The 10,204-nt window shown below is 38.4% G+C and overlaps 1 protein-coding gene across 4 annotated transcripts; it reads right to left on the reverse strand.

The window, feature by feature from the left end:
• Positions 1-355: 355 nt before the first annotated feature.
• On the reverse strand, positions 356-9,734 carry LOC149046060 (low-density lipoprotein receptor-related protein 2-like). 4 transcript variants are annotated; one of them, XM_089206484.1, is made up of 8 exons: positions 9,611-9,734; positions 6,554-6,941; positions 6,003-6,403; positions 5,299-5,496; positions 2,858-3,043; positions 2,037-2,225; positions 1,392-1,444; positions 356-959 (listed from the first exon to the last, which is right to left on the reverse strand). In XM_089206484.1, the coding sequence occupies exons 1-8, from the start codon at positions 9,696-9,698 to the stop codon at positions 912-914; spliced, it is 1,551 nt and encodes a 516-aa protein (XP_089062610.1). In that variant the 5' UTR covers positions 9,699-9,734; the 3' UTR covers positions 356-911. The 4 variants fall into 4 exon arrangements, with proteins under 4 accessions (XP_089062610.1, XP_089062612.1, XP_089062611.1 ...); XM_089206486.1 differs by lacking the exon at positions 1,392-1,444 and having other exon boundaries at positions 356-950; XM_089206485.1 differs by lacking the exon at positions 1,392-1,444.
• Positions 9,735-10,204: the final 470 nt, after the last annotated feature.

Below are 10,204 nucleotides of genomic sequence, written 5' to 3' on the forward strand. Positions count from 1 at the left end.
ATCCCCGTTAGAATCATAAAAGCGATAACTAAGTAACATTGAGTTCAGAGACTGAATACATTAAACCAGAAATGTCTCAAATAAACTCGAGCCAAGTATACGGCCTTGGTCATCAACGAGTGCTCTTTAAGCTCCATAGTAGATCATCGAACCGTGAATTCCGAAGGTCTGTGGTTCGATTTGTCAAAGCGGACTCAGATTTTTCCTTCGTTCAGCATTTGTGACAAATTAACAACATGTGTCTTCGTCAACAATGGATCTCAAAATTTATTATATGTGACCCTCCGCGGGATTCAGGGAATAAGGTGAACGTACGCACACGGCACGCTCACACGCTAAAACAAAACAACTAGCTTTTAACACGAGATCTTTATTTCGCACGAATACATGATATCTTCACACGCATGAAGATCACTGTTGCTATAGTTATATATGAAAATCGCGCCTTTCGATGTATTGCCTTCGACTTTGAGAAACATTGACGCTTACTTTTTTTGTTATTATTTTTTATTTCATCATGTAAAGTGCTTAGTTTGTGCAAGCTCCTTAAGTTTTGCCATTGAACTTTTTTCTCACTCTTTGTCTTGCGTTGAACATTATTTACTGCAGTCCATCAGCAACAATGAAGAACTCCGAACGCTCGTAATAGCGAGCTTAATGCTTTAACTCATAACATACCTTTGCGTAGTCTTCTCCTCAGTGATGTAGTCAGATATGGCCTCTCAGCGTTGTATTATACCCAGGTTCGCAGGCTTTCTGGAATATGCCTTGAACTTTGTGAACAGGACAAGCCAGGCGCGATAAGTCAGGGTAGGCGAGGACCTGAGGAAAAAGTATGCAGACGGCAGCCGGGGTAGGGTATGTGGGAAAGGGTTATATGTCTCATTCAGGATATTGTAAGCGGTCCTGAATCATCTGCTCGAGGAAGGACCCACCCAGCACAGTCCCTGCTGAAAGACCTGAAGGAGAGTTAGAAATATTATCGAGAGTAAGTAAAAGTAAACAGAACGCATTTCGCATGGCTAATTTGGAGTATACAGCTTTTTTACGTTCAGGTATACTGAAACAATATTTTCCCCCTCACGATACTCAAGCTTCTCGTATTTGCACCTCGGGAAATCTCGGCTTGTTAAGATGATAACTATTATTCCTAAACATCTACATGAGTATGCAAACCTTCAAGCTATGTAGAGAGTTTTCAAACATCGATCTGCAGATATTGTATCATTGTGTACTTACCACTCGTTGGATCTATAACCGAGACAAGCTATCATCATCATCGTAACGTAAATCTCGTCCTTATAAGTGTTTTTTTCAGCTCAATCGTTGGCAATCTACAGTGAGTTCATAGCTATTCTGTATAAATTAAAGACTTTATAATTCATACTTACCGAATCAACAGCGATATCGTAACAACGGCTTAAGATGTAAACAGGACCAAGCCCTCAAGAAAGTTAGAATTTATAGTAGAAGTGTAATATAGCGAACCTGCACATGCTGCCGCTTATTCAATATTGATATCATTGAGAAGATTGAATACGGCGGGATAATGGCAAATGTATCGTCACTGAGTCTTAAACACATAAAGACAGAGACGATCCATTACGCGATTGTAAATCGAGTGATATATGTGCAGATGCACACTATCAGCTGACAGAACCCATACATAAGACTGTTGCGATGTTGTTTGATTGATTGTCATGACCTACAACTGCTTCAGCCTTATGAAGACTATTGACGACCCTATATCGATTCGTGATCCAGGGTCGTCAAGTTACTAGATCTCTTTCACCGTACATTGATTGATCCATGTACAGAAATATGAGATCAACCGCGTGGCCCCGAGAATTAACGGATGCAACGATGTTAGGTCGACTATCGCGATCTACAATCGCTGCAAGCGTTGGGCGGAAAGACCACTGACGATATCGAATCGATTCGTCATGCGACGCAATGAATACAACAAGTAAAAACTAGCGAAAACCACTTAAATTCCATAACATTTTGATAGTACCAATAGTTCGCATATCTCGTACCTGGACAAACAAGGTCTGGTCCAATCCACGTCCCATTTTCAGCACACCTCTTTATTGTTGCACCAATCGCTTCAGATCCTTCTTTACAAAAGAACCTGCATTCAGTGTCATATAACATCTCTGTGTTATTGGTGTTACATCCCAAGAGGACACCATTCCTCAGTAATGACAAGGTCGGGCACTTTAACGCTGAAGAAGAAATCCGATTATAATTAGCATGACACTCATCTTTCGAGTACATCACAACCTGGCATTTAATTCTGACTATAGAGAGAAATAAGTTCAGCGGAAGCCATGCAGACATTTGATGTCGGGTAGAAATGGTTCTCCGATCCCCGGCTAAAAAATTTACGCTTAACACGGCATGTAGTGTCTTTTATAAATGTATATGAGGCAAACAAAATAGTAAGACCAAAATCAAAACTAGAACAGTGTCAAATAAACATGATTTTAAAAAGCTCACAATCAGGTATAACAAGGGGATAGTTTGGAGTTTCATAACCCTCGCATTTCATCAACTATCGACTGAAGAATTACCTCTCTTTTTGGTTTTAGAAAAACTCAATGGTTATTGACTGCGCGTGTAGGAGAACTAAATGAACTGGAATAATTATATTGGTTGGCCGAATTCTTAGACACAGCCCTGTGTTAGAACTGAGCTGCAAATGCAATTTATCATCAGCGATGTACAGTTGATGACTAAAAAATAGAAAGAAGCTGAGATAAACTAACATTTTTTGCACAATCAGTTATCAACGACTTCTTGTTCGTTTTGACGTATGAACATTACTCTTTCTATCCGATAAACTTTGGGAACCTACTTTTACAAACAAAGTTCTGTCCACTCCAAATTCCATCGTACTGACACCTTCTGACTTGAGATCCTGATCCTACATAGCCATTATTACACGTGAACCGACAGACGGTACCGTTATATAATGGGAAATTTCCTGGACATCCATATCTTGTTCCATGAGTTGGTGGAGACAGTACTGGACATGTGATCTCTGCAATACAACACACATAGATAATAATCAATATGGTTATAAAATAATTGAAAGTTTTATCAACTTTCAAAAGCAAAAAGCCAAGTAAAAACGTTGATTAAATACAACATTTAAACTCAATTTTTTCTTTTTCCAATTTGCATTTACCTTCGCATGCAGGTAAGGAGTTGATAATACTAAATTGCCTAGGAATACGTTCACAAAGATCATTTCCATCCCTTTAGAGACTTTCCTAGACCTCCTAAAGATAAAAACAAAATTTGGGTAGACTACCCTAAAATCAATGGCTCTTATGGACTGGAATTTACTATCATGAAATCGAAAGTCAAAAACACTTGCTTCTTTCAAAATTAACCGGTGTTCGCAAACTCGTTGAATAATGACGTCACCATTCATTTACGCAGAAGACTTATTGGAAAATTCTCATGGTTCTTTAGAAACGTTCGACCATTTTCCCACGTTCCTATATGTACTTATATGCTTTTATTCAAACACTCCCCTAAGAAAAGTCCTAGATAGCTCTAAGGAAAAAGAAGCTCTTTGCTTTCGCTCTCTTGACGCTATTCACAGTAATGAATGTTCAGATAAAAGATGCAGCTAAATTCAAGATAGTTTAGAACGCAGTTTTGTTAAACATCGCCCAGAATGCTATTGTTTCTCGCGACATGTACTTACAGTGCCCAATTTATCAACGCGCGGCATACTAATTTGCAGGTCCAGAACTAGTCGGCTGTGATTGGCCAACAGATTTAGCTTGGGGAATACTTGAGTCTCTTAGCAGATTTCAGCTGCTGTCAATCAAACGGTTGGATGCGAGGCACGGGTCACTCACTTGAACTTCACGCTCGCGCTCTTTTACTGTGCCGGTTAACGCAATAATGACCGAGAACATATTACCGGATATTTTTCTCTTTGAAGTCCGGACGGCAAAGAGAAAAAAAAAACAAACACCCGCCTAAATAGGGTACAAATAAACATACAAGTGAATGATGATTTTAGATATATGAAAATTCATATATTTGCACCGCGGTGGAGAGATGAAATTAGGAGATCCTCGCAGCTAAGAACACTACTGAAACGAGTAGTTGAAAATAGGACCTGAAAAAAATTCAGGCCCGTTCGGGATTTGAACCCATGACCTCTGCGATACCGGTGCAGCGCTCTACCAATTGAGCTAACAAGCCAACTGGGTGCTGGTCAATGAATTGGGTGTTCCCGTACGGGCCTGAATTTTTTTCAGGTCCAATTTACAACTACTCGTTTCAGTAGTGTTCTTAGCTGCGAGGATCTCTTAATTTCATCTCTCCACCGCAGTGCAAATATATGAATTTTCATATATCTAAAATCATCATCCACCTAAATAATTATCTAACTATTCCCTCAGGCTTACGCCTGAGTGAATAGTTAAATAATTATTCATATTTGGATCCGTTTTCATTAATCAAAACATCTAAAAAAGTTAAGTTTTATTCAATCCATTCAGTTGAATGAGAGATGACATGTCCAAGCATATGAGACATCAGCCAAGCTTTTACGCGACATTATTTAATGATGTTTGCGATCGTGCCTGTAATTCAAAATACCGCCCAATTGTTATGGGCGTTTACGAAGTCGAGCGTATTGTCACAAAACGAGTGAAAGGAGGCAGAGAGAAGTACTTAATTCAATGGCAGAACTACTCCTCGAGTGAAAATACGTGGAAACCACCCGAACATTTGCCGGAAGATTTCATCACCGCCTTCGAGAACAGGTCTGTCGATCTGCTTCGTGCCGATGAATGCATTTTTTTAATTAGCTTTTAAATTTAGCACCAGCGTCTCAATAAAAGTCCCGGATATGTCGCTGAGTTCTGGGCGATGAGAACGGCTAAACTTTGTCTTAATAACCGGTCCCTAGAAAATACAGCTTATAAAGTACTAATATCAATATTAAAACGCATATAATTATAATTCTTAAAACTACTTAAGAGTCTAATTTCAGAGTTAGTGTATGGACAGTTAAAACTCGTCAAAGAGAAGGGCCTGTAGTTTGTTTTTCGATTTAAAAGTCGCATAGTTCCTCAACTCCCCTGGCAAGGAGTTCCATGCTGCTTCACCTTTGCAGTAAAAACTCCGCTGACCAGAGGTACACTTGTACACGGCAGCGACTCATATTCACTCCCACCGGACACCGAATATACTGACCTGCCGGTGGTTATTTGCAAAATAAAACGGAATATATTGCATATCGGTCATTACCAAGCTTCGAGGACCTACTTTGACAAGAATAATTCTGTCCACTCCAAGTTCCATTGCGCTGACATCTTCTTACTTGAGAGCCAGATCCTACATAGCCATCCTCACACGAGAAGTGACAGGTTGTATTGTAATACACTGTATTGTGATGCACTGTTGCATTCCTCGGAATTATGGTTCTTGTACCACTGGATGGTGAAGGCACTGGACAAGTTACCACTGTGATGAGAAAGGAACAAAACTCAAGTGAAAATCTACCCAACGTAAACACAGGAGGAATGCACTCGACAGCAGCCAATTGATTTTCGATTTTTGACCAATTTCTGGTAAGAAACAAAATATGGCCAAAATGCTGTTTTTAGTGAGAACTCTGTGTCAAGTTGCATTTTAAAGCGTATGTCAGCTTCCGAGCCAACTGGAAGATATTTTGTCGAGTTTTAGCTTTTAATTGGTATTTGCAACGTCTAGATTTGTAGTTTATAATTATTGCCTCTCCCTTGACATTCAGAACGAAAGGGGCCCATTTTTTTATTTTGATACCAATCTGACAGTGGAATTATACAAATGTAATTTTACAACCACTTACATACAGCAATGAATTAATTTGTGAGAGTGATCAATGTCGCTCAGTTTTGCTCGGGATCATTTTTTAGATCTTCAAACACAGGATTAAAGTTCCAAGTTCCAGAATAACCAGTTCAAGTTTGAATAATTTGATGGCAAACCTGGTAACTGCAAGGAGCTATCATATGCAACGAGACCATAAAAGCGTCCCCAGTAGCTTGTGACGGTTACATTACTTTTAACTTTTCCATCGGAGGTATTCAGTCTGTAAACGCTCCCTGATAACCACCGGTTAGTGGCGAATAAATCAGACGAGATAAAAGTAAGTCCAAAAAAGTTGACTCCATCTCTTTGAAAAACTTTCCTTCTATTGTTGCCACTATAGTCTATGGACTCTATCAAGTTCCATTGACTCAGCCAGAATATAAGCTTTCTTCTTCTGTCAAGAGTGATACCAGTTGAATACGTAACATTATGTACCGCTATAGTGACACGCTGTGTTCCGTATAAAGTTGATCTTTCCACCTTAGAAATATTTCCAGTATCAATCCAAAACATCAATCTGTGGAGAAAATCACTCAGCTGCATCGGTTATTAGATTTATAAGCAATTTACTTCACCATTTTATCTCAACCTTAGATTTTCATTGAAAAAGTCTCCACTAACTAATAATTGGTTTGCGGGATCTTCCACGCGGTCATAAAGTACATACCTTTGGTGTGGATCAAGAACGATATCGGTTAGTCCAGAGAGCGAAGAGAAAACGATGCGTTTGTTATTTCCATCGAGGTCTGATACCATTATAGTTTTGTTGTAATAACCGGTCCAATACAGCTGCAAGGAGTCCCACTCTACTGCCAATCCATAACAGGAAGTCTCATTGTGGATAACGGTGATGTTTGTGCCGTCCATATTCGAGCGCTGGATACTTAGCAAGTTGCACCAAAATATGTAGCCCTTATTGTAATGAAAGTCTACATCTATAGCTGATGATAAATTGGAAACGACTGGAAATATCGACTTGTTGTCGTAATCCAAAGCTAATACGCGGTCTACATTTGCAACCAGAAGACATGGCGAGTTGCACGAATGCCTCATTGCTATGAAAAAGAACAATCAAAGGAAAATAATCGTAAACAACCATAATACATTTTTTTAAAAAATTCAGTGGCGAATTAATGACAATCGACCTCAAATAAAGATTTGGTACCGGTGAGGAATTACCATATTCCTCATATCTCACCCTTTCTCCCCCCCCCCCCCCAAAAAAAACATATATATCTAGATATATATGGAGCACAATAAACTTAATATTTCAGATCTCATAGTCCGTTTTTTCGCCCATGATAAGGAGAATGTACATTTTTCTACGGGAAAAATGGTTATGAGCCATCATTCTCCCTCCCGCTGAGTCGTTTACAAGAATGACAATAGAAAATTCGATTTTCAAAATATTAAATGTTTTGGTGAAGCGTTGCTCAGCCTAGTTCACTTTATCAAGCATGTTCTTTGAACAAGCATGATATTATCAAAAGGACTCCCCAGTCCTGAATACAGAATAAAGACGAAACCAACTTGAATATTAGAGAAATAAGTTTTGCTTCCGTCTCTGAAGGAGGGCACTCAGAGCCACAAACATGTTGTGCGCACAGTCTCTTTTCTCGACCGATACTCATTATCTTATTGTTTATTACTGGATACGAAGTAATGGAGTCCAGATTTCACATTAGCACGAATTTCAAATTTCCAAAAGTTGATTTATTATGTCAAAAGCGATGTTACATGCAAAAGCACCAAATCTTCTAATACATTTTTTGATAAAAACGAATGCGGAACTTTTTTTCCGTTTTGTTTTCATGGCAGTTGCGTTACTACACAAGACAGTTTTTCAAGGTCAAAGTCTGTCTCAGAATCTCATCAATTCACTTAATCTGCTAATTGTAAAGCAAATCTAATGATACTGAAATTATCATGGTTTATTTTATTAATCTTTTTAATGACAACATTTAATTCTGCAGTGCATTGTTGTTTTTTCTCTTTCTGTAACATCTCACTTTGTTTTCATACCGCAAATAGTGAAAAGTAAAGACCTGCTATAACGCAACGATCAAATTCCACGGTTGTTAAAAAATTATTAATATGCATTCCTTTTGAATAAGACCGACTCCTTTGCAACAGGGCTCCGTTGGAATCTGCTGTGCCAAGTTTTGTTTTAATAACCGATATCTTTTTTTTTTAAGGCACAGAGCCTAAATGAGTGAGCTCGATCGGGGTCGGAAGCACAATAACAGTGAAGAACAGATTCCGAAAGTTTTCATTATGTTCGTCATTATTGCATTATATTCTAATACTCCATGTATGGATATCTCTTTCCTTCGAAGAAAGAAAAGGTTACAAGAAATCCGACGTTCTTTATTAAAAAGAAAAACTTCCGATCCCACGTGCTCACATTTCACCTTTACAATTGACCTTTTATAGTTTGTTCATCATTGCTTTTCTTGTAATCGACTCGCGGTTAGCGCTACACGGCCAGTGTATGAATTGATAGATTTCACGCTTCCACTTACTTTCTGCATGCGGATCCACTCTTCAGGAATTAAATTTACATTTTCCCTTCAGTTTAATTCTAAGACTCCTTGTGTTCTTTAGACTGCTTTTCATTTTGTATGCCTAAATTACAACTCCCTGAATATATTCGAAATTCGTCTCGAATTGTATCCAAATTGTACTTATCTCTGTTTTACACAACCAGACATTTTACGAAAATCCTCGTGTTGAAATTTTTTTCGTTATTTTCGTAACCAAATTCTTAAAAACTGGTTTCATATTACTATTTTCCCGTCCGGCCCGCCCTAAATCAGTCAATAATCATAAGACAAAGACTTTTTTCCGCCAAACCAAAGATTTGAATTTTTTTTTTAATCTATATTTTGGTGTGTTTTTGAAACAAGATTGCTCTTATAGAGCATATGATGCCTGTAGCGATATAGCAAACTACGACCTACATGTTCTTTTACTTCAGTAGAGAAATTTGAAATTCATATAAGTTATCTCGAACAAGGGCGGATAAAAAGGAAATGTAATGCTTAAAGCTTCAGCAAAAACGAAAACCACAAACACATGATGGTATTTTGCTTTATCTAAAACTCTACACGTTTATTCAGTTTTCTTTATTGTTGTAAGACGTATTCGTGTAGTAATAATAATAATTCGAGTATTTTTATGGCGCTATTTGCATAGAAATGATCAGTGGCGCTTTCCAGTGATTCACCCATAAAACTGTTCTACAACAATCTAAGTATACGATTTAAAATGAGGTCTACTAAAGAGCAAAAAGTGTGTTAATACGATCGAGGACGATGGTGCAGCCTAGGAGGTCTTGTAACACACAGTTCTAACGTTTCTCCTTTTCTTGATCTACTCTATCATACCACTATTGATTTGTACTTGTCCATGTCACGGTAAGCTATGAGCCTGTTGGCTTGTCTGCCTCAATCTCTTACTTCTAGGCGAGAGTGCTATTGCTTATATTAAACAATTTTGGTTCGTTTTGATCAGGGATTGATGACCAAATTGCCCTAAAATTGTGGCCGGTAGTATTTCAAAGAGCATTTGCAATTTGTTCGGTAGGGAATTACATGGACATTTTTCAATCCTTCAATTGTAAAACTGATATGTACCAAATCTTTATAGTTGTGTAAACAAATGTGTGTCATATCATTTTGCCTTGATAATAAAATCAAATATTCAACAGGGTAATAACACTTACCAGAAGAAGCGGACACCGCATGAAAACAAGCGAGACTTGAAATGAAGATTGTACTCAAAAGCATGACACCCTTCTTGGTACCTTCCATATCGACGTTAGTTGCGGTGTATCAGCAGGGTTGAGTCTGATAATGACGTAGTCTCACTCGTAAGACGGTTTCAATGATTGAGTTGCCAGTAACCAGATCCTTGCGTTTGCGCAAGGATCGCCAAGGGACAAGCACGGCAAGTTGCCAACCGGAAATACTCGGCGGGGGGTAATTTCGAAGTAATTTCTAAGGCCCCGACGAAACTTCACTTAAGTTCTCTATTATTTACTACTCCCATGTAATAGATCTCTGTTCGAAAAGGGCGTTTAGGCCTCGTATGCCCTTTGTATTCACGTCCCTGAATCACATAAGTCCATTGGCAGGACGTTGGTGGAGGACATGGGCAATTGAATTTTTGTAAATGGGCATTATTAGTCTCGCATCCCCGGTGTTGTCACAAAAGCGATAAAGTACATCAAGAGGTATTAGATAGTTAAATAACATGGTCTAGAATAACGGAATAACGGAATATAATAATTAATCTCTTGCCTTGAGCCAAATTTTCC

The sequence above is a fragment of the Pocillopora damicornis genome, chromosome 5 (genome assembly GCF_964200805.1).
Source record: "Pocillopora damicornis chromosome 5, jaPocDami1.2, whole genome shotgun sequence".
Taxonomy (NCBI): Eukaryota; Metazoa; Cnidaria; class Anthozoa; order Scleractinia; family Pocilloporidae; genus Pocillopora; species Pocillopora damicornis.

What these genes read in the sequence shown, in the direction of transcription:
- LOC149046060 (XM_089206483.1), bottom strand. Translation starts at nt 9,698, where the DNA reads ATGGAAGGTACCAAGAAGGGTGTCATGCTTTTGAGTACAATCTTCATT. An exon ending in ACAGAATTATTCTTGTCAAA is followed by an intron (nt 3,044 to 5,298) that starts GTAGGTCCTCGA and finishes GTTGTATTGCAG; the next exon opens with AGATCACATGTCCAGTACTG. An exon ending in ACCAGACCTTGTTTGTCCAG is followed by an intron (nt 1,445 to 2,036) that starts GTACGAGATATG and finishes AACTTTCTTGAG; the next exon opens with GGCTTGGTCCTGTTTACATC.